The 24,291-nt window shown below is 45.7% G+C and overlaps 2 protein-coding genes across 3 annotated transcripts in view; one reads left to right on the top strand and one right to left on the bottom strand.

Moving 5' to 3' along the window:
* SNU13 (small nuclear ribonucleoprotein 13) lies at nucleotides 1–7,733 on the bottom strand. Of its 2 annotated transcripts, none has more exons than XM_045872437.3 (3): nucleotides 7,589–7,733; nucleotides 2,032–2,152; nucleotides 1–1,220 (listed from the first exon to the last, which is right to left on the bottom strand). In XM_045872437.3, exons 1-3 carry the CDS (start codon nucleotides 7,589–7,591, stop codon nucleotides 958–960), a joined length of 387 nt encoding a protein of 128 aa, XP_045728393.1. In that variant the 5' UTR covers nucleotides 7,592–7,733; the 3' UTR covers nucleotides 1–957. The 2 variants fall into 2 exon arrangements, with proteins under 2 accessions (XP_045728393.1, XP_045728392.1); XM_045872436.3 differs by lacking the exon at nucleotides 7,589–7,733 and adding an exon at nucleotides 3,592–3,714.
* Nucleotides 7,734–21,810: 14,077 nt separating this feature from the next.
* Nucleotides 21,811–24,291, top strand: part of MEI1 (meiotic double-stranded break formation protein 1) — a 75,178-nt gene continuing 72,697 nt past the window's right edge. The window contains exon 1 of the mRNA XM_045866804.2: nucleotides 21,811–21,981. Within this exon, the coding sequence (XP_045722760.1) occupies nucleotides 21,811–21,981 (171 nt within the window). The remainder of the gene's footprint in view (nucleotides 21,982–24,291) is intronic.

The raw sequence follows: 24,291 nt of genomic DNA, 5'->3' as shown, positions 1-24,291 counted from the left end.
TTTCTTTAAATTGGAATATGAATATATTTCTTGATTAGGATGCTCACAAGAAATGACACACTAGCGCTGTCCTTCTGATGTGATAAATACACACATCTGACCCACATCGTGGCAGGAAACAGGAGTCAGGGCTCTCAGAGCTGGTACCAAGTGTCCACTGAAGACATCTCCATTCCTTGATTCCAACATCCCTGCTGTAGCTTCCAGTCAGGTCTTCGTGACTTGCTCAGACTTCTTCGTTCCAGCATCAGCTGACCCTCTTTTTTTCTAGCCACTGTGGACTCCTTCAAGACCTAGGTCAGCTGCCTCATGTCTAACTGGCCCAGGCAGCCTCTGGAATTCTGCAGCACATCTCTTTGGTTTGCTGCTGCCCCGCCACCCTCAGGGGCATGGCTGGGAGTTGGGGGAGAGGGGGAATAACATCGCATGACCAAAGCAGACAGCAGGGGTGTACTGGCAAATGACACTTGGACATACACCTAACACCCTCACAGAATACATGCTTTCTCCCCAAATGATACATAACCCCCTAGAGGGCAAACACATATGGAATGATTCTGTACTCCAGGCACAAGGGATACAAAGTGAATGGCGTTTACATCCATCAGGTCCTACACACAACAGGAAGTTAGCGCCTGAATGTTGGAACCACATCTCTATCCTGGCTCTTCCCTGCCTTTGAATGGTGTCACCACTCTGTTTCCGCCTGTTTTCGGCATTAGTTCATTTTTCAAGAGAGGATAGGACGGCAGAGAGAGTAGAATGGGAGCTTGGGGTGGAGGGTTAATATGTGGCTAACAACCTATACAACAAAACAAAAATAATACAAAAATGCAAAACCCAGATTTAGTACTAGAATCTAATGAGAAGGTAGCTGGAGAAACTACATGACGACACAGACAATATGATACACAACCCCAGGGGGCGGATTCGGGGGGGCGGGCAGAGGCCACTGGTTTAGACTAAGAGCCTTTCAATGGACTGCTGAATAGACTGGATCTGCTGCTTCAGCTGTGAGCCTTCTTTGATGGTGACAGAACAGGCGATGACAGGCCTGGAAACCCCGCAGGCCCGCCCGAGGGCCTGCTTGGAGCGCACAAACACGTAGGGCACATTCTTATCCTCACATAGCAGTGGAAGGTGCAGGATGATCTCCAGGGGCTCAGCGTCTGCAGCCATCACGATGAACTCAGAGATGCCTCTGTTGAGGGTTTTGGTGGCTGAGGAGAGGACAGGAGGTCAGTAAGTGATGGGGGGAGGGGGAGGTTAGGCATGGAAGCTACAACAAAGCAATTTCCAAGGAAAAGAAACACAGGTGCAAGAAAACTGGGCAAAAATCCCCAGGCACAAGCAATTCTCTGTGTCCTGTAGTGGCCCTGGGAAGTGATAAGGGATTTAAGCATCAATTAGCCATCCTCCATGCCGTTCGCAAACCCTACATCGAAACCATCAGTTCTGTGAAAAACACATCCTGAAACAGACCACTTCTTTCCTCTCCGCGGCTACCACATTTGTCCAAATCACCACCATCTCTTGCCTGGTCGACAGGAACAGCTTTCACACAAACTCTGCCAGCATGAAGCTCTGCGGTACAGCACTTCTCAAACTCTGTGATCAAGGAGGGATCCGGGTTTTACCATCCCAATTTGTCATGAGCAGTATTTCTAGAAAGCTCACACCACACGCAACTTACCAAGCAAAATCAGCACCCCAGAGCACTGTTTAACCACTGTGGCCCAGTACCAGCGCACAGACACACTCTGTTAATGCCGGAGTACTGACGAGAGCACACCACACTCTGGAGCCACAACGCCCAAGTTCAAATCCAAGGTAAATGCTGCACAATGTTAACAACTGGTGGATCTGAAATAATTCATAGTCCATTAACCTTTAGCATCCACTGCCAAAATGCTGCTCTTAAGTCCTTCCACTGGTTCCAATCAAAGAGTATCCAGCCCTCTTTCCAAATTGGAAATCTAAGCCAGAGACTGCCTTTATCATTCTACCTGAAACACTCTCTGGCTGCCTTACCTTCATTGGCTCCTTTCCGAAGCTGCTTGTAGTTACATGACTGCTGAACAAGGTCCAGTAGTTTCTTGGTGAGGTGGGCGTCTGCGAGGGGGTAGGCCTTTGGATTTACGTCAGCTTCAGTCTATGGGAATTGGGGGGGGGGGTAGTCATTAAAGCATCAGTCAAACTGTACCAGAAGTTGTTCCAGACAAGTCATAAAATACTTCAATTAACAACTGAGAGAGATAATGATCAGCTTAAAAAGTTTTAGCAATTACCCAGTCCAATGATGTACACTAAAGCTTATATACTTTCATTTGCCTCTCTTTTGCTTGATAATAGTATAGCAAATGGATTACAAATAGGTTCTCATGGCTCAGTATCCACTTGAGTCATACAAATTTACTGAATCAAAATTAAGGTATAATTTATACAAATGTAGCACAAAGTTTTCTCTCTCCATTCCCCATTCAAATCTTCCTCTGTCCTCACTAAGAATCCTGGTTTCCAAAACATCATTTTCTCATTTATCTGACCTGCTAATACATACAAAATGGCTGGTACCTCTACGAACAAGCTCACCAAGGTCGAAATTTCTTTTTGTTCTTAGAATATATCTGACTAGGGCCATCCAGTCAGAGTACTAAAGTCATTCAAATCAATTTTTTTCCTGTGGTTATCAATTTGATATACAATTTGGGTTCCTTTGTATTCAGCTTGCTTAAAAAAATTAAGATTTTACTTTTCAAATATATAAAATATCTACATGTTTTCAAAGTAAAAGCTATGTTAGTGAGCTAAAAGTGTTTTGAAAACTGGTAAATAGTAAAGCATTTATTCCCACCTTTCCTACAGAGACTGTATCACTAGGTAATAAATAAATGACAACTTTCTCTTGTATCATTATTCCACCTAATAAAGAAGGAATGAGTGAATCAAATCCCACCATCCTGCTACCCACATTCATTAGGTAATTAATCCAGACATAAATTAATGGATGACACTGATTAATAGCTACCGACATCACAAGATGCCCTGTGATCATCACCCCTCTTGAAGAACAAAATACCTATATTCAAGTAGTCTTGGGGGGGGGGGATCAAAAGGAAAGAAAAAAATCTGATCAAGCCTTTGATTCTAATATTAGATATTTAATATTACGGAATTATTAAATTTTGGGAAATTAAAATGGCATTGCGGTTGCTAAAAAAAAACCCTTATTTTATACATACTTTAGTACTTATGAATAAGACGCTACGTCATTGGCTTTGCTTCAAAATAACCCACGCAGGGAACGAACTGGATGGGGGCTGCTTATACCATTCCTTCCTCTTCATCCCTACCTCTCGAGCTTAACCATTTTCATTAATTTCTCATTTGTTTCCCTACGATTCTTTTTACACCTATGTATCTTTGCATATAAAATTAGGCTGCACCCCACGTTATCATCGCAAGCCACGAGCGGTTCGCCGCGGTGGTCCGGTCTAACCCTGGTTTTGGAGGCTGGACCGCGGCATGCGGCACGCGGCACCGCAATTCTAGGTGGTGACCCGTGGGCGACGGCCCGGTGGGAACACTCACCATTGCGTCTGTCCCGGTGGTCTCCTGCCCGATACCGCAAGGACACAGAAATGACCCACCCGCAGGGAAGCAGGAAGTGACGTAGGGTGACGTCAGCGGAAGTGACATCAAGCGTGATTGCACCAAAACGCCCTGTCCCTAAAACATTGCAGTGGTCCCAGGATGAAGTGGTATTAAGTGAGGGCTAGAGTTCCCTGAAGAAGTGGGGGAAAGGGTCTCCTTATTTTTGGTCTGCTGTTCTCCATACATTCTAGAATCTGCTTTTCAAGGCCCACAAAAATCTGCTGGGATAATCTGATTTGTAGATTTGCTATAATCCCAATTGCAGTAAAAGACATTTAGGATGCAGAATCTGTCAATCACTTAAATATATACTATAAACCAGTACTTTTCAGTAAGGCTTTACAATTTTTCCAAAAGGCTTAATATCTTTTAGATTTACTCCTAGGTATTTCAGGCTAAGAAAATCCACTTTATTAAGAAAAAAAATTCACTTTATTTCCTACTGTATTAAGGATTTCTCTGAAACTAATGATGTACTATCCATTGGCTAACTGAATTTAAATAAAAAATAAAAAAAGAATTTCTTCTTGTGCTTAGATGAAAAAGACTTTTTCCTTTAATTTTTTTTTTTTACAGTTTTTCTAATGTTAAACCAATTTTGCATTCCTGAGATAAAACCAACTTAAATAGGCTTTCTTATTTTATATCCATTAGCTAACAGACATAAGGTTTCTTGGGGGGGGGGGATGATAAAAATGTTCTAAAATTCTACAGCAATGGTTGCACAACTCTGTAAATATATGAAGAACCACTGAACTATACATTTCAAAATAGGTGATGAACTTTTTATAGTACATAAATTATCTCAATAAAGCTATTTTCAAAACTAGGTATAGGTTTTTTCTCATGAAAAAATTTTAATTTCGTTTCTTTACTCTTCAGGGTTTTTTTTTAAGATTTTATTATTTATTTGACAGAGAGCACAAACAGGGGAGCGGCAGGCAGAGGGAGAGGGAGAAGGAGGCTCCCGCTGAGCAGGGAGCCAGATGTGGGGCTCTATCCCAGGACCCTGGGATCATGACCTGAGCGGAAGGCAGACACTTAACCAACTGAGCCACCCAGGCACCCCTTCAGTTTTATTTCTACTTAAATCGGTTTTGATACACTTTTTCCAGGCATTTATTCACTTCATCTCAGTCTCTATAGCTATCAAAATGTTCATAATATCCTTTTTAATATCTGCAGATTATGTCTCCTTCATGTTTGCTACCGCTTACCTATACCTCTTTTGATTATTTTCTTGATTAATCTCACTGGAGGGGACTTTTCAAAGAAAATCTTCTGATTCTGGCTTCCCTATACATTGGATCTATTTGCTTTTTCAATAATTTCTGCTTTTGTTTGGTATTTAGCTGCTTCCTATGTGCTCTGGTGTGTGGTATTCTCATTACTGATCAGTTCTGTTTCCAAATTTCCATTATAATTTTATTCACTAGATTCACTATGACCACTAGATCAAGTTTATTGATGGTGTTGTTCAAATCCTCTATTACCATACTGATGTTCTGGCTTCACCATCTATCATTTATATACTTAAATGCTATATAATTGCATATTTGTCTATTTCTTCTTGTAATTATGTCATTTTTATTTTATTCATACCTTATTTTTTTAGCCACTGTTTATCTTCACGGATGCATTTCACCTTTTATTATTATTATTTTTTAAGATTTTATTTATTTACTTGAGAGAGAGAGGGAGAGGGAGCAAGCAAGCACCAGCAGGGGAAGGGAAAGGGAGCAGCAGACACCCCACCAATCCCAGAGCTCCGTGATCTTGACCTGAGTCACGTAGGCATCCCTGCCTTTCACCTTAAAACCTATTTCTTTATGATGTTTATAGAGGCTACACCACACCTTTTAACTTGGCCTACATTTACCACTCTTTTTACTTTAATCTGTCTTAATTGGAGCACTTGGTCTCTTTCTATATTTATCTAAGTACTGATGTATTAGGTTTAAATCCTTCTTTTGTACCTTCTATTTGTTCCAGTTGATATGTTTCTTTTTCTTTCTTTCCTTCCTTTGGGTTTATTATTTTTTCACACTACTATTCCCTTTGCTGGCTTGGATTTATATACTTAAATAAATGTCAGGTATTTTATTTTTTAAGATTTTATTTATTTGTCAGAGAAGGAAAGCACAAGCAGAGTGGCAGGCAGAGGGAGAAACAGGCTCCCCACTGAGCAAGGAGCCGGTTGTGGGACTTGATCCCAGGACCCTGGAATCATGACTTGAGCCGAAGGCAGCTGCTTAACCAAATGAGCCACCCAGGCGTCCCTATCAGGTATTTCCAATGCAGTTCCAACAACCCATCTCTGGAATTTAGGATTCTCAACTCTTAACAAAACATTAAATGCATAAAAAGGGAAGACTTCAGGAGCCCAAAAAACCATCAAAGAGGCCTCACCTTATCATTTTAATTACAATCAACAATAAAAGGTCAGCCCATAAATAGTAACCGAAATTTGCTTAGCGTGTATTTGTTCACCTTTTAATTTTTTCGAGGGTTATTTAAACGAGTGAAGGAATGAAATCACACTGCTACCTAATTTTCATCCCTAGCCTGATCTGTTTGGTCTCCCTGTACACCAGGGATCCAAAAAACACCCGGGCAAAGTTTTGATTTAACAATAAACACTATGAGCTCATTAACACCATACTAAGTATTAGGATTAGGTGTTTAACATGCATTATCTCATTTAATTTTTTTTAAGTGTTATTATTTGAGAGAGAGAGAGAGAGCCAGAGAGCGAGCGAGCAGGGTGGAGGGGGGAGAGAGAGAGAGAGAGAATCCCAAGGAGACACCACGCTGAGCATGGAGCCAGACACAGTGGATCTCAGGATCCTGAGATCATGACGTGAGCGGAAATCAAGAGTCCGACGCTAAAACCACTGAGCCACCCAAGCGCCTCTGCGTTATCTCATTTAATTTAATCATCACAACATCCTCATGCATCTATCCCCATTTTACAGTTGAGGGAAATTTCTCTTAAGTTCAACTTGAGACCACCCCATTCCAAAACTTTTCATGGAATTATGGAAGATGAGCTAGTTTCAAGTTGTAGGCTCAGCCACGTACTAGCTTCAAAACAGGGGGTGTGGGGGGGAAGGAGTGGGGTAAGATGCCCAACGTGATCCAAGCTCCGTTGGAAGGATTAAACCTCACCATGGAAGTGGAACTCTTTGCAAACTCTTCCTTCCTTACCAAGTGCTAAACAGAACTATCTACCAAGCTACAGGAGTTGATTGAAAGTTGGGAGATCATCAACAGCTTAGAGAAGTTGCACGTGGTGCTACCAGGACCTCTGATTTGGAAGACTACCGCCGCGCGGGAGCCTTGCCTCAACCTGGCCGGGGTTTGGGGTCACTCCACATCTCCCACAGCTCCCAAAGTCCCTGGCACGTGTAACCCGCAGCGGGCACTAAGGCGCAGACCCGTGGAGATCTAGATCTCCCTCTCCCGAACATCAACAAATGGGGAAGTGGAGTAGGGGAGGTTGATTTGAATCCTGGGTTCCACACCCTTAGCGATCCCCAAAAAGAAAAATAAAAAAAATGGAGCCACGTTTTCTCATCCAACCTTCTACTCTCTCCCACGTGGGTTGTTGGTCTCTTTCTCCCATGCTGGGCCGAGACTCCTCCACTCCCCCGACGCTTTCGGCCACGCGCACAGAGTGCTGCAAAGTACCCCCGACCACAGCAGCTGGGACCCTGAGGCTTCCGGAGTTCTAACCTCGAGCGGGACTGTTGTAGCCCCGTGGCTGCCCGAGTTCTAACTCGAGGCCGGGCGGCTGGGACTCCGCGGCCGCCGGAGGTCTAACCCCGGGCCGGGCTGTCTGGACAGCGTACGTTCTAAGCCCCGGCAGTCCAGTGAGTGAACCGAACCCGGAGTCTCACGCTTCCCAGCCCCCGCTCCGGGAGCACACACTCACCATATTTGCGATTCCGCGGTCCCGCCACCCCGCAGAGCGCAGGCGACGTCAGAACGGGAGCGCGCGCGCCTCAGGAAAGTCGCGCCGGAGAAGTGGAAATGGCCGCGTGCGGCAGGAAGCGGAAGTGACGCCGCTACGAGTGGGCGGATCTCGTCCTCTAAGGGCCTCCCGGAACCGTGTGGGTTCTGGGAGAGGGACCGCAGTTTGCTATTTTTGTTTTCGTTATGCTGTAAATCTTTGGCAGGAGCAATGAATTAAATATGCACACACACACCAACAGGTTTCAATGGTGTCATCGTTCCATTGCCTGTTTATCTTTGAGCACATTCTTGTGCTTTCAAAATCATCTTTTTGACCCTACACTGGTGAGGGAATGGTATGGAGATAATGATGGGTAATCCTAAATGTTTTCCTTCCTATTTAGATATCCTTTTTTTTTTTTTTTAAAGATTTTATTTATTTATTCGAGAGAGAGCGCAAGCAGTGCGGAGAGGGAGAAGTAGGCTTCCTGCTCACGTGGGACTGGATCCCAGGACCCTGGGATCGTGACCTGAGTGGAAGGCAGCTGCTTAACAAACTGAGCCACCCAGGTGTCCCCATATTTAGATATCCTTGTTAAAATACTGGTGGGAAATGCGGAGTCCACCAGAAATGGAATCCACTGAGTAGGGAATTCAGGAAGAAGAGCAGGTTTGGGGGCGAGGGTTGAGTTTCCGTCAGGTTGAGTTTGGAGATGTCATCAGACACCCATTTTCTCCTGCCCCGCATACTGCTCTTTTCTCTATGCTGCTCCAAATCTCCATTATTTAAAGCTAGACTCATGCCTCGCCACCTCCAAGAAGTCCTTCCTGAGCCTTAGAGCCCTTACTCATTTCTCTCCAACACGATGCCAGGCACATCTTGGGACCATTTGGATCTAGCCAAAACTAGACCATTATAGGGTAATTCCAGTTAATTATTCTGGAAACCTAGAGGTAGAGACCTAGCAGGACCCTTAGGAATCAAGCAGCAATCTCTTCATTTTACAGATACTAAGGCCCAGAGAAGGGAAGCTCCTTGCCCACAGTCACAGAGTGAGTCAGTGGCTGAATCAGAACTGGGCCTTGGGATTTTGGCTACTGGCCTGGGTTACTTCCACCACATCTGGCTGCTATGCCTGAGAGGAGTTGCAGTATGTGGCAACAGGATGGGTTTGAACTGGCTCCAGGATGGAACATAAATTACCTCAAAAATTGCTCCATCAAACTTCACCTCATGCAAATCTTATACAGCTTGTCAAAGAACAAAATTTGTCTCCAAATTAAGAAATGCCCACAGATGGTTCCTGTGTAAGAGTAGAACCTGTGGTTTGGATTCTGCTGCTCACTTTTTAGATCCTGTTTATGTTTCCATATTAATGGGACATATCAACCACCATTGTCGGGGAATTAAACATTATGCCAATTTATAGTCATAGATGTGTCCTTATCATTTGCTTTTTAGATATCCTTTATGACAATTTCCAGTTGTTATTTGGCTTACCTCGCATCTAGGACCATCATATCCCAGGTCTGCTCAGTAAAGACTGATGGGGACTTGATGTTTTTATTACTATGAGTAAGGACACAGTACATCTCACCTAATTAATTGTTTCCCAACTATATAATGACTCAATTTCCAAATTCTCTTAAAGGTGGGTCACCCTTTTGTATTTTGTTGTTTCCCTTTCTAGTAAGTTAATAAATGTTGACATATGCTCAAGATCAATCTGTCTTATAAATTTGTCTTTTACCGCACTTCTGTGATTAAAACCCTAAGTCCTGGCCATGGCTTACTAGGCCCCTCTCCACCAGTCCCCACCTGCATTCCAGTGATAACAGCTTTACCCACCTTCTTTTTCTACCCTGAGCACACCCCAATTTCTCTAACCCCATCCATCACCCTTTGTTGGGAGTAATGTACTCCACTGTTTTGCTAAGCTAACTCCAATTCATCACCTCTTTAGGGAAGCCTCCCTGATCACCCAGACCAGGTAACGGCCCCTGTTGGATGGACCCATAGCCCTGTGTCCTTGCCCATCATAGCACCTGTCAACCTTGCCTTTATTTAATGTCCACCTTTCCAACCACACCGAGAGCTCTATAAGAGCAAGTCTTGTAGATGCCTTGGGTACTTTGGATACCTATCTGCTGGCACTATGCCTGGCCCAAAGGTAGTGCCTATTGAACTTAGGGATTTTTGGTGGGAAGCAACCAAAAAGGAGTTTGGGAAAAACTCTGTCGTGGAGCCCATAGATTTCACAAGAGTTGGTTGTGAGAGCAGAAGCAGCCCTACAGTCTCACTCCACTGTCAATGCCCTCCAGCCAAGACTAGCAGGAACACACCTTATAGTGTTGTTACTTATTGCATCAGGGAGAATGCACACCATGCAGAATGATAAACCTTCTCAATAAGAGGGTGTTATAAAGGATTTACTGTAGGATTTGGGTTGTATTAGGTGATTTTAGGGAAGGTTCAAGGAATTGTGGGGTTTGCTCTGGATTAGATGCCATCAGGGAGTGTGAATAGTTCTGTGACTGGGCAACTTTTTTTTTTTTAAAGATTGATTGATTGATTGATTTAAGAGAAGGAGAGCACCGAAGCAGGGGGAGGGGCAGAGAGAGAGGGAGAGAATCTCAAGCAGACTCCCTGCTGAGTGTGGAGCCCAATGCAGGGCTCAATCTCATGACCTTGAGATCATGATCTGAGCCAAAATCAAGAGTTGGCCACTTAACTGACTCAGCCACCCAGGTATCCCTATGATTGGGCATCTTAATAATCTTATCTACAAGGTGGAAGGAATGAAGTGGGGCTAAAGCTGTAATTGGTAAAGAAATAGCAGTCACTCTTATTAGCCAGGATAAGGGGAATTTGGTGAATTTTGTGGTTTCAATAATGGTCATGTTTTTGTCTGTGTTCAAATTGGATTAAAGAGTGGTCTTGTTTTTGTCTTGATTATCACAGAGTGGCTTTGTCTGATGTTGATAATCTATGAAATTGTTTTTGTTGAACAGGAGAATACCAAGGCCCAGCTGTGAGTGTTAGGCCAGCTCCTAGCAATACCAAGTCTTAACTGATAGAAATGGGCCAGTTCCTAGCTGTCATGGGCTGCTTTTCTTTTTCTTTTTCTCACCAACTTCCTATTCCCACCTTGAATCTCTGTTCTTGGTATTTAGAGCCCTGGCAGAGAAAGCCCAGTTGGCCAAGCTTAGGTCACACCTCCATTCCTTGACTGTCCTAGACCTATGAGAGAGTATCAGGTAATAAGCTGGGGTGACACTCAGCCAGGATACATCATGTGGGATACTGGGTTCTTAAAATAGAGAAATACATCCTGACTGGTTGGTAAATAGGTGATGCCCCTCTCCTGGGATGCTCAGGAACACTTGCAATGCAGCTACTAAAGGGTTAAGGCCTGGCCCATCTGATTGGCTGATGCCCCTTTCTGCTCCACTATTCAATATTTTGAATATAACCTTTGGGTGAAAGACAATCTTCAGGGTAGCAATTATTCCTCTACCAACACTGATTTATTCCTCTAACAATCCTGAGATGGGAAAAGTAATTTTCAACAGAAAACCAGAATACTGTGAGCAAAGAGGAAGGAATGCTGGGTGGTCAGACAAGAATACACATGTTCAATACAGTGTTTATTATTAAATGTTTGGTATTGGATAGACAGATGGACACATGGATGGAAAGTATCTAATAGGAAGAAAGAAATCATGCAGACTACAGGTTAATTACCCCATCACATAGGGAGAAATGTAATCTCTTTATTCCAGAGGACAGGATATCTAAAACAAATTCTTCTTCCTCTTAATTCCTTTTGGTCAGTTCCCCAATGTGTCTTACCTGCACTGAGGGCACATTAGCCAGCTCTGGTGCCAGGTTCAGGAGCTGGAACGGAGGCTGAGGCTCCTTTGTGAGGTAGCCTCAGTGAGAGGGGTACTATGAGGCAGGGGCTACTTCACCCCAAACTGGCCGAGTCAACCATACCAGTCCTGCCCTCCAACTCCCTAACATCACCTGCTCGCCTAAGCTTTGTCATGTTGTTGCCACTGCTGGGGACCTGTGCTGTGGTGGGGCCATTCCAGGGCCCTGAGTGGGAGCCAGTGAGGGGCCTGCTTTCTGAGGATCGCAGCTGCAGGGACCCTCGGTGCTGTGGCAACCTGCTCGTGCTCTGCCTCTTTCTGATCTGGCAGGTCCAGCATTATTGGCAACAGGTCACCAGGACCCACCCCAGCATGAGGAAGGTCATCAAGGTGAGGGGGCCCCACACACCTCCTTCCCTCAGCACCAAGATTGTCTCATTCACTTGTTACGAAGACCCTGTTCTATGCCCTATGTACCAGAGATGAATCACATGGGGGAACTTAAGACTGGTCAAGGAGAGAGAGCATCACCAGGCCCCAAACCCATCAGTCACCCTGGTCTCTCTCCCTCACTCTACACATTCAATCCATCTATAAGTCTTATGGGCTCTACTTGCAAACCAGATCTCAAATCTGATCACTTCTCGAAACCTTACTGCAGCCCCCTGGGCAAAGCATCCCTCATGCCTCCCCTACACTGTAGCCCTGCCTTCTGCCTGGTTCCTGTGGCTTCTCTCTTCTAAGCACAGACAATGTTCCACTCAGCCGACAGGATGATCCTCTTTCTTTCTCTTTCTCCCTTAAAACTTTAATCCAAGGATAATACACATACACAGACTATATGTGTATAGATCAATGAATTTTCACAAACTGAATACATCCATGTGCACACCCAGATTGAGAAACACCATTGCTGCAGCACAAAAGTTTGCAGTCACAACTATGCTAATTCCTAATAACACAGACTAATTTTGCCTGTATGAAATCATATGCTAGGTATTCTTTCACACCTGGCTTAACATTATGCTTGTGAGCAAGAACCAACTTTTAAAAACAGGTCATCGCCCTTTGCCCCTCAAAACCCTGTAATGGCTCCGACAGATACACTCCCTGTCAAACTCAGAATAAAATCCAAACTCCTAACCATAAGTCCAAGGCCCAGCATGATCTGTCCTACATTTCTCTCTGACCTCATCTCCCAACACTCTCTTAGTCACCTGTTCCATTCTGGGCATAGGGACCCCTTGAGATTCTTATACACATGACCTTGTTCTGACCTCAGGGCCTTTGCACTAACATCTCCCCTGCCTTCAGTGCTTTCTCCAGATGTCACTTGGTTGCCTATCGTTTCATTCAGGTCTCCAGTCAAATGTCACCTCCTCTGAGAGGCCTTCTGTGACCAGCCTGTCTAAAGGAGCTAGCCCCATACCCACTCTACTTTTATTTCCATCAGAACACTTCTCAATATCTAACATGTTGTATACTTGGTTATTGTGTCTTCCATGTCTGGAAGATAGCTGCCGACAAGGACTTTGTCTTGTATATGCTGGTAACCCCAACATCTAGAACCCCAGCCTGGCCTGGAGTAAACTCTTTGTCTTTCTTAAATGAATGCCCTAAGGGAAGTGATTCCTTCTTTTCTGAGCCCAGCTTCCTCATCTGGATAATGGAGATTGTAATTCTGACCTGTGAGAATTAGAGACAATGTGTGAGCAAGGATTTTGCTTCTCCATTCTCAACTACAGGTGCCACCGCAGAAGTGGGCAGTGCCCTCCGCGAGACATGACGCTTGTTTCAAGTTGACCCCTGAATTCTTCTTCAGTCCTGGTGATTTCAGTGGCCTGGATGCTCATGTCCAACAATGGGTACAAAAGAAGAGACAGGAATACCGGAGGAGCCTCCAGGAATCATGGACCCAATTCCTGTTCTCTTGGCAGCACCCATGTCAGGGTCCACCTTGGGATTTCCACACTCCTTTTGAGTCCTTCTTCCGCATCACCTCCCTTTCAAGCACCTGTATGCTCCCACAGGACCTGGAAGCATGGCAGGTACCCTGGTGTCTCAGTGATGAGCAGACTCACCTGATTTGCAAGTCACTATCCCCTGCCCTGGACAGGTACCAAAGGATGGAGCAGCTGCTGGTCCACTCCCAGGAAGAGTTGGTGCCACTGGAGCCTGTTGTCAGCATGAGGTCTCACCTCACACCCATGATTTTAGCCACCTCTCTCTCAAACCTCTCTTCATCTCAGAGGCTGCAGTCTGATCCTTCCAACCAACAAGTGGGAATGTCCACCTGGAAGTCCTGGGGATGCCCACAAGAGGCCTGGGTACCAGGGAAGGAAAACCAGATGCTAAGCAGAGAGGTTATAAGGTGGGTGAACCAGACAGAGAGCAGTGGGGAGGATGCTTGGGAGATTCAGGCAACTGAAAGGCAACTCCCAGGGAACTCTGAAATGGAGGATGATGCAGAGACTAAGGTTCTGGCGTGGAGAAGTCAGAGACTAGTAATAAGTAAAACTAATGGAGATATCCTGACACCAGGGTCAAAGAATCAGGACCAGATGGGAATTGAGAATAGAGCCAAAATTCAGGAACTAGGGAATGGAAACGACAGGGAGGCTGAAGGTGAGAATCCTCCTGGAACCCAGGCACATATAGTAGAGAACCAGGAACCATTAAGATGTAAAATTGATGCAGAGACTCAAACACCAGAGTGGGGGAACCAGGATAAAAGTAGAAATGAGAGTGCTGTAGAGACCCAGGCACTTGAGAAGAAAAAGGAAGAGGTCAGAGGAGAGGATGAAGGAGAGACCAAGGCCCAAGAACTGGGGAAGCAGGGCCAGACTGGAAGTGAGGATGATGAGGAAAGCCAGGTGCCAGGGTGGGGAAAACAAGATAAGATTAGAGATGATACTGGTATAGAAATTCAGGCACAGGAAAGGAGAGACAAGGCTCAGGTTGGAGGTGAGAATGATGTGCGAACCCAGGTATCTGGGAGGGAGAACCTGGGAGAAGTAACACAAATGGAAGGTATGGAGACCCAGGCCCTGGGGTGGGAAAAACAGGAATGCACTGGAAGTGAGAATGTTATAGGGATCCAGACCGTAGGGTGGGAAAAGCAGGATCAGGGTGGAAATAAGAAATCTGGGAGGATCCAAGCATCTAGGGAAGAGATCTGGAAACAACTAAGACATGAACTTCTAGTGAGCTGGAGAAACCAAGGCCTGAGAAGGGGGGAGGATGCTGGGGAAACCCAGATATCTAGAAGGAAGAACCTCAGGGAGATAAGAGAGGAGGACTGGGTAGTGATCCAGGCGCCATGGTGGAGAGACCAAAGACCAGTAGCAAGTGAAATTGACAGAGAATGCGAGATACCATGTTGGGGGAATCAGGGTCAGATTGGAGGTGAACTTAGAGCAGAAACTCAGGCACCAGAGAAGAGAGAACAGAGAAAAGATGGAGATGAGGATGGTACAAATACCCTGGCTCCTGAGGCAGAGAACCAGGGACAATTAAGACATGAAACTCATGTAGACACCCATCCACCAGAGAGGAGGAACCAGGAGCAGTTTGGAGATGAAAATAGAATAGACATTCAGGCACTAGGGAAGAGAAATCTGAGAGGCGTTAAAGGTGAAGATGGTAAAGAGACCCAGGAACTTGGGGAAGAAAACCAGGGTCAGTTAAGCAGTAAACTTAATGGCGAGATTCATACACCTGAGTGTAAGAATCAGGAATACATTAGAGGCAAGGATGGTGCAAACAACCAGGCATCTGAGGCTGAAAACAGGGGAGAATTAACAAGTCACATTGATGGAGAAACTCATTCAGCAGAATGGAAGAAAGAGGAACAGGTTGGAGATGAGAATGGTGGAAACACCCAGGCTTCTGAGGCTGAAAGCAGGGGAGAATTAACAAGTCAAATTGATGGAGAAACTCATTCAGCAGAATGGAAGAAAGAAAAGCAGAATGGAGATGAGAATGGTGCAGAAATTCAAGCTCCAAAGAAGACAAGCCAGAGAGAAGGTGCAGGTGAAGATGATACAGAGACCTGGGAACCTAGAGAAGAAAACCAGAGCCAGTTAAAAGGTGTTATTGATAGAAAGACCCATTTATCAGAGTGGAAGAACCAGGAGCAGACAGGAGGTCAGAATGGAACAGAAAGTCAGGCTGGAAGTGAGGATGCTGTAGAGACCCAGAGGCCTAAGAGAGAGAACCAGGGACAGTTAGATAGTGAAACTGGAGAGAGCCACTCACCAGGGAGGACCAATTGGGAGCAGACTGGAGGAAAGGAGGAGGAAAATCAGACATTGGGGAAGAGAAGTCAGAGAGAGGCTAAAAGTGAGGATAATGGAAAGACCCAGGGACTTAGGGAAGGTCCCCAGAGACTGATAAAAAGCAAAGCTGATGAAAAGAGCTGTTCATCAGAGTGGATGAACCAGGAGCAGGTGGGAGGTGAGAATGGCGCAGAGATTGAAATACAAGGAAAGAGAAACCTGAGAAGGACCACAAGTGATGATGGTACAGAGACCCAGGCTCTAGGGGGAGATTACCAGGGACAGGTAAGAAGTGAAGTTGATGGAGAGATCCAGATACAAGGGCCGGGGAACCAGAACAAGGATGGAGATGAGGACGCTGGAGAAATCCAGGATGTCGGCAGCCAGAGAGAGTGCAGAGCTGAGGAGGCGGGAGGTCCTCACATTCTAAGGGGAGGAAATGAGGAGCAGGTCAGAGGAAAAGATGCTGCTAAAGGCAGTCTCTCAGTTGACACTTCTGGGGGTGAGGGGCCTGGATGTGGGGCTATGCAACAGGAAGAGGCAGTGGCCTCCGCTCCCTGTCCTGAGAAAAAGCCTCTCCTCAACTGGAGTGGGGAGGGAGAGCATTTGGTCAGCCAGAGCATGGCCTCTGCCAAGAAGCATAGAGCGAGGGTCAGTCTAGCCTCCCAGCAGGTCCCACCTGAAGCCCAGAGAAGCCGACAAAGTGATAAAAGGGTGGATCCAGGGAAGACTTCTGGCCTGACTCGGAAGCTCCAGAACTTACATTCTGGAGAACTTCTGGCTGCTCCCCTGGGCCTGCCCTCTGCCCGCCCCTCTGTCTCATGTGGCCAAGCCTCCCAAGCTGCCACAGCTCCAGTGGGTGCTCCCACTACCCACACTATCCTGCCCAAGTGGCCAGTCCTCAAAAAGAGCCAACTGCTCCTCCTGGAGTCCCTCATGCGACGGAAGATTGCACACCTGAAGTGGGGCCTCCCCCAGCGGATCCTGGAGTCCCATTTGCTCTTTAACATGTTAGGACCGTGCCCACTACCCCTTGCTGGGGTGAGGCTCCCCGGATTATACACAGCCTATGAGCTCCAACGACAGCAGGAAAGGCATTGTGAGGCCCAGGGCTTCAGGCCAGGCCTTAAGTCAACTGAGAGATCACAGAGAGTTCAGCCCCTAGAAAGAAAAAGCTCAGAACTTCCTACACAGGCCAGAGCTCTAGAGAAATGTGGGTCACATGGGTGCGAACCCATGGGCATCTCCATCCATTCTGAAAAGCCTGGGAGAGTCAGGCCACCAGGAGGCACCAGAGAACCACGGGACGTTCAGGCAGAGGCTCCTCCTAGAGCCAAGGCTGTTGATGCTCCCAGGAACTCCAGGCCTGCAGCACAGTCTAGGAGCTGGTGTGGCCAAGAGCCTTCCAGTGAGAACAGCATGGACAGGAAAATAGTCAGGCCAGAAGTCTCCCAGATGACAGAGATGGCTCCGTGCAGAATGAGGACCTCATACTCCAGGGCAGGCCATGACTACTGGAGGAAGGAGCGCACATCCCAGGAGGTCCCTAAGCCCCCCAGACTTAAATGTCAGCAGGCTACACATGGGAGAAGAGGAAGCCTGGAGGCTGCAGAGGGCAGAGGAGCTGGGCAGCAGCCTTCCTCCTGTTTCACAAACACCTCCAGCTTCAAAGATAGTCTCCACTCTGCTGCAGCAAGGTTGAGCATGACCCTTCTAAACAAGGTATCTTGGTCCCAACACCTGGCCAAGCCTCAGCACTCAGCCCCCAACCTGAGCCTGAGGGATCCTGATCCTACTCTGCTTCCCAAAGTAGATGACCAACATACAAGGGAGGATAGCATTGGAGTCTCTATTTCTCTGAAGAGAGACCTTCAGGCACCAGGTCACTGCTATGCTGAGGCTGCTCTTCTCAAGACAGAGCGCTTCCAGGGTCAAGGGGAACCTGAGAACCTACATGGAGTCCTACAGAATCCATCAGCCCCCCAAAAGTTTGGTTTTATGAAGCATTTGAGACGTTTTCTGCTCCAGCATGGCTTTAGAAAGTAGGCCACCGGCCCAGGGTCCTCAGAACACATAAGAGAAGGCATGAGTGGTCTGTTTACCCTCAAAGCTTCTAATAAAATTGGTTATTTGGGCCCTGTGGGGTTCTGATATTTCTGGTGTCCCCTGGTGATTTTCTGAGTGTCCCCTTTTGTAGGCTGGGATACTTTGTGGGTGGGGTAGAAGCCATTCTACTCTATTGTATTGAAGGTTTTGGGAATGTGGGTCAACCCAATGTCATCATCTCCTAAATACATTCCTTTCCCTAGCTCCTCACAGTAGAGTTTACTCAGGTTTCAATCATGGCTCTGTCCTGCTCTGGTCCAAGCTAATTCTGATTGAGGTAGGATGCTCAAACTGAGCCTCAACTTTTCGGAGGGGGTTGGTGCTCTGCACTGGACACTGATATTCAAGTCTTTTGGTCACAAGGAAGGGAACTGATTACCGGGCATTCCCCCAGCTGGAACTCTGTTGCCCATGAACATACTTCATGGAAAAACCATCCCCCGCCTCCACTTCTCAAGCTCTGTCAACCATAATTACTTGTTGCCTTGTCTGTCTCACCAGTGGGACATCCTGGAGTCAATTATTTGTTTTAATTAAGCCTGAAACTTCTGAGCCAAAAGGCATTATGTCTTATGATACTTCTGTAGGCAGCTTCAGCACGTGGAAGTAGATTCACAGAGCCTAAATCCATGAGTGCTGGAGTTGGGAATTTAATTCAGGTTTTCTCCCTCCCTCTTCTTTATTTTCCCTTCCTCCTCTCCTTTCTCCCTTCTTTTCTTCCCTTTCATTTAGATTTCCTATTAATTGATTGTAAAACCCATCCATGCTCATTGAAGAAAGTTTATAAAATTCAGAAAAGGAAAAATAATCCATAATCTTATTACCCAGTTATTGTTTTGATGTTTTTCTTGCTATGCATTGCTACCTGCATGGTGTTTCCCATAGCAATTCATGCTTACCTTTACAACAGCATTTATACTATGATAGGAAAGCTCCCAATGCTCCCTACCTCCCAGTATCCTTGCCCTTGTATAGTCTCTCCTTGAGTGTGGATTGGATCTAGTGGCTCACTTCTGACAGGATACAGCAGACATGATGGAATGTAACTCCTGAGAATAGGTTATAAAGTCTGTAGCTCCATCTTGGGCATTTCTCTTGCTTCCTTGCTTGCTTCCTGAGGGAAGCCATCCTCCATGTTGTGAACTGCCCTATGGAAAGGCACATATGGCAAGGAACTGAGGAGATCACTTGAAAACAGTTGTCAAGAAAGTGAGGTCCTCACTTAGCCTTTGAAGAGCTGAATCCTGCCACCAATCATGTGAGCGAGCTTAGAAGCAGATCCTTCAGCCCTAGTGAGTCTTGAGATAGCTACAACCTTGTGAGAGACTTTTAACTAAGCTGTACATCAGGAATCCATATTTCTTGTTTTAAGTTGCTGAGTTTTGGGGGCATATTAGTTTTCTATGGCTACCATAACAAGTCACCACAAACGTGATGGCCAAAAACAACTTCTGGAGGCCAGAAGTCTGAAATCAAGATGTCAGAAGGCCCTCCAAAGGCTCTAGAGGGCAATAAGGTCCTGGTTCTTTCCAGCTTCTGGTGGTTGCAGGTGTTGGTTGGCTTGTGGCACCACCACTCCACTCGCTGTCTCCATGGTCACACTGCCTCTTCCTTTTACTCTGTGTGTCTAAATCTTATTGGATTTAGGGCCACTGTATACTCCAGGATGATCTCTAAAGATCCTTAACTTAATCACAACTGCAAAGATCCTTTTCCAAATAAGGTAACATTTACAAATTCTGGGGATTGGGATGTTTTATAAGTCTGCTCTGACTGCTATAACAAAATACTAGAGACTAGTGGCTTAAACAACAGAAATTTATTTTCTCACAGTTCTGGAGGCTAGAGTCCAAGATCAAGATTCTGGTTGATTCCGTTTCTGGTAAGAACTTTCTTCCTGGCTTGCAGATGGTTGTTTTCTCACTGTGTTCTCACATGGCCTTTCCTTGGTACATGTATATGGAGAGAGGTGAGAGAGCTTTCTCTCTCCCTCTTTTTTAAAAAAGTATTTTTTTTTTTTTTAAGTAATCTCTACACCCAACGAGGGGCTCGAACTCACAGCCCTGGGACCAAAAGTCACATGCTCTAAAGAGCCAGCCAGGTTCCCCCTCCCTCTTCTTATAAGGCCACCAATCCTATGGGATTAGAGCCCCACCCTTATGACCTCTTTTAACTTTAAATACCTCTTAAAGGCCCTATCTCCGAACACAGTCACATTAAGGGTTAGGGTTTCAACATTTGAATTTGGGGGACAAAATTCAGTCCATAGCAGACATGGAGATATATTTTTTGAAGTTCACCGTTCAACCCATCACATGGGGTCATTTGTTACACAGCAACAGGTAACACTCTATTGCAATAATTTGCTCATTTGTCTCCTTGACTGACCTTGAGGACAAGAATGGTCTCTTGCTCACTTTTGAATCCTCTAGCTCCTAGCACAGTTTCTGGCTCAAAACTTTGTCAAAAGGAATACATACTTTGTTGACATTTTAAAAACATACAGGATAATATTTAATGATATGGAAGATGTACATGATATATTTTTCTCTGGGAGAAGCAGTTTACAAACTTTTGTATATTACTGTTGTAAACATTTATAGACTAAAAGAAAATATATCAAAATATTTTTCCTTTCATTGTCTTCATTGAATATGCACTACTGCTATAACGTACTTATGTTGAATAAACGTTTTTTGCTTATTGATTTTACTTCCTTTATATATAATTCTGCATCTTTTGTGCACGGAATTTTAACGAGAACTTGTCCATGTCAATACCTACTTCTCTCAAACATTATTTCATAATGCTGCATTGAACAATAAACCATTGTTTTCTAAACTATTTTGCTACGGAAATAATTTTTTTCCACTCGGTCACACTGCTTCTCAATGTAGGAAACACCTCCTGAACTTACCTCCTTCACCATTAGCCAGTTGCTGGACACTCAGGTGCTAAATAAATCCTTGTAGACTGATAAGACTGTTATTTCAATTATATGCAACGATAAACGATTTTTTCTTCTGCAGTATTCCTTGCGCCCTCGCAAAGTCTCAAGTGCCGTGCAGTCGTTTGAGAGGGTATCTTAAGGGAAACGTCTTAGACTCTTTGAAAGGGGTCACGTAAATTTAAAATAATACTAAGCTTTTAGGTCCCTGAAATCATTTAATTTTTTTAAAAAGATTTTATTTATTTATTTGACAGAGAGAGACAGTGAGAGAGAGAACACAAGCAGGGGGAGTGGGAGAGGGAGAAACAGGCTTCCCACGGAGCAGGGAACCCGATGCGGGGCTCGATCCCAGGACTCTGGGATCATGACCTGAGCCGAAGGCAGACGCTTAACGACTGAGCCACCCAGGCGCCCCAAAATCATTTAATTTTTTAATGGTAGAAAGAGATTACTTCCAGGGCGCCTGGGTGGCTCAGTCGTTAAGCGTCTGCCTTCAGCTCAGATCATAATCCCAGGTTTCCGGAATGGAGTGTCCCATCGGGCTCCCTGCTCAGCGGGAAGCCTGCTTCCCCCTCTCCCACTCCCCCTGCTTGTGTTCCTTCTCTTGCTGTCTCTGTCAAAAAATAAATAAAAATCTTAAAAAATAAATAAAATTAAAAAAATAAATAAATAAGAGATTACTTCCTTCCCTTCCTTTCTCAAGGCTAATGATAGATTGTTTATAAATATTTTTCAACCTATAGTGTGGTGAAGGCCAACTCCTACGGACTCAAAGAGCAAACTGCTTTGTCCTTCGCGGGTCACTCGCGAGTCCTCGCACCTATCACACGCTCTCAACGGCGTCGGCTCCCACGACATTGCGTAGCTCTCGGTTTGCGCAGGCGCGTTACCCCCCTCCCCACTTTTCCCTTAGGCGCGCGGCGGAAGGGCGCTCTTTCAAGTGCGCTTGCGCACACGCTGCGCGGGAAAGGTGGTGGAGTGCATGCGCGGGGAGACATGGCTGTGAGGGACGCGGCGGCAGGCCCTCCCGGGCCTGGGAGGGACGAGGAGACGGCGCTGTTCTTCGAGAGGGCCCATTACAGGCATGACCCGTGCTGGCTACTGCCCGTGCCCCCGCGCCTCTGTCTGGCCTGCCTGCTGGAGCTGCTGCCGGAGCCCTGCGTATCGGTGCGAACGGGGCCCCGGCATTTCCCTCACCAAGCTGGGCCTTCCCTCGCCAGGCCAACTCCCTCAAACCGGTCGCGCCTTCCCCAAACCGGGCCGCTTCGTTAAATCTACCCTCTAAACAGGCCTGCTCCCTCACCAGGCTGGAGCGGCCTTCTCTGCTATACTACTTCAGCCTCAGTTTGCCCCACAGGCCGTCCTGCTCTGAGCGCAGTACCCTTTTCCGGACTCACCCCTGCGCCTGGCTCTGGGCCGCACCTGGGCCTGTTCCTGTCCGCACTAGCCGCCCCCGCCCCAGGGCTCGCCGGCTCGCTTGCCTGCCTTCCCTTCCCTGCTTTGTAGCTGCCCTGCCGTTTGTTGCGCTCGCCATCTCTCCAGGATCTGGCCTTGGCTTGGCCCACGGGCCAGGGCACGCGCGGTGGAGGCTCCTCATTCCCTTCAGATTTCTTAGGGTGTAAATGTGGAGGAGGGGGCTGCCTCGGTGTCTGTGATGGCAGGGGTGACAGGCAGAAGGTACAACCAGGCAGAGTGGGAAAACCTTTCTAACAAGCAGAGCTGGCTGAAAAATGGGCTGCCTTTTCCCTCACTGCCTACCCACCTCTGTAGTGTTTTTTGTCCATGGAGGCATCCAAGAAAAGTTTGGGGGATCACTTTTCTCTCAAATTCGTGAGAGGGGAATTCATGCCTTGGAGGGAAGGGGGTGGGCTAGATCAGTGGTTCTCAAGTTGTCTTTTTTTTTATTCTCAGGTTGCCTTTACACTTCTAATTTTTTTTTTTTTAAGATTTTATTTATTTATTTGAGAGAGAGAGAATGAGAGACAGAGAGCACGGGAGGGAGGAGGGTCAGAGGGAGAAGCAGACTCCCTGCCGAGCAGGGAGCCCGATGCGGGACTTGATCCCGGGACTCCAGGATCATGACCTGAGCCGAAGGCAGTCGCTTAACCGACTGAGCCACCCAGGCGCCCCTGCCTTTACACTTCTAAAATGTGTTGAGGACCCCAAAGAGCTTTTATTTATGTGGGTTATATCCACTGATATGTACTGTATTAGAAGTAAAAACAATTTTAAAATACTAATTTAAAAATAATAGGTCCATTACGTATTAGCATAATTGGTTTTATTGTGGCAAAATACGACATAAAATCTACCATTTTAAGTGTGCAGTTCTGTGGCATAAATAATTTAAGTAAAAATAATGATATTTTCCAAAACAAAAAAGATAGTGAAAGGAATGGTTTTGTCTTACATTTTTGCAAGTCTCTTTAATGTCTAGCTTAAGAGAAGATAGCTGGGTTCTCATATATTTCTGCGTTTAATCTGTTGTATATTACTTGTCATGTAATCTTTGAAAGATTTCACTGTACGCTTGTGAGAGAATAAGAGTGAAAAGAACAAATTGCATCTTAGTATTATATGAAAATGATTTTGATCTTTTGGATTATCTGTAAGGGTTTTGGGCACCCTCTGGGGTTCCCAGGCTACCCTCTGAGAACTGCTGGTTAGCTGATATTTGAGATTTCATTGAGGCCAGAAGTTCTGAGGCTGCCATTCCTGGATAATGAGTCAGAGATAAAGAGATAAATAAGACGGTTACATGGAGGAGAAGATGAGAAGGCTAAAAGTTACTGGGAATTTAGTATATAGATATATTTGCGGTCAAGTGCTGTTGGGATGAGGGAAATTGGGAAAAGGTTTTTTAGAGGAGGAACCATTTGAATTAGGCTTGAGAAGATGAGTGAGATTTGGACCAGAGGAGATGGGGGAGCTTATCCCAAGAGGTAGGTATTAGCAAGGATGAGTTTGGGGAGGTAATCAGAGTGTTTGAAAGGAAGTTGAGGGAAGTGAGATTGAAAAGCCAGGTTAAGATGAGTTCCTCCAAGAGTTTGAATCAAGCTAGAGTTTTGACTTAATCCCATAGGTAAAAGAGAGTCATCGAGTTTTTTTTGAGTAACTTATTTAATCACTAGCTTAATGTATTATGTAGGAGGAACGGGTGAAGGAATACATGAGATTTGCAATAGCACAGGTTAGAGGCAGCGAAATGCACCTTTACTCTTTATTGAATGCACTTTTTTTTTTAGCTTCAGCTCTCACCAATTGAAAGGGGGATGTAGGGGCACCTGGGTGGCTCAGTCGTTAAGCGTCTGCCTTCGGCTCAGGTCATCATCCCAGGGTCCTGGGATCGAGCCCCGCATCGGGCTCCCTGCTCTGCGGGAAGCCTGCTTCTCCCTCTCCCACTCCCCCTGCTTGTGTTCCCTCTCTCGCTGTGTCTCTCTCTGTCAAATAAATAAAATCTTTAAAAAAAAGGGGGGG

The sequence above is a fragment of the Mirounga angustirostris genome, unplaced genomic scaffold, assembly GCF_029215605.1.
Source record: "Mirounga angustirostris isolate CCGP_5_RB_7025 unplaced genomic scaffold, mMirAng1.0.hap1 SCAF_5, whole genome shotgun sequence".
Classification (NCBI taxonomy): domain Eukaryota; kingdom Metazoa; phylum Chordata; class Mammalia; order Carnivora; family Phocidae; genus Mirounga; species Mirounga angustirostris.
The sequence above is the reverse complement of the archived record's forward strand: the minus strand, read 5'-3'. Positions and strand labels throughout refer to the sequence as shown.

Excerpts from the sequence above, each read along its gene's own strand:
- SNU13 (XM_045872436.3), bottom strand. The coding sequence starts at position 3,699 with ATGTCACTTCCGCTGACGTCACCCTACGTCACTTCCTGCTTCCCTGCG. Across the intron at positions 2,153-3,591 it reads CCACCGGGACAGACGCAATG|ACTGAAGCTGACGTAAATCC; the intron begins GTGAGTGTTCCC and ends CAATTCCCATAG. Across the intron at positions 1,221-2,031 it reads TCGGAAAGGAGCCAATGAAG|CCACCAAAACCCTCAACAGA; the intron begins GTAAGGCAGCCA and ends TCCTCTCCTCAG.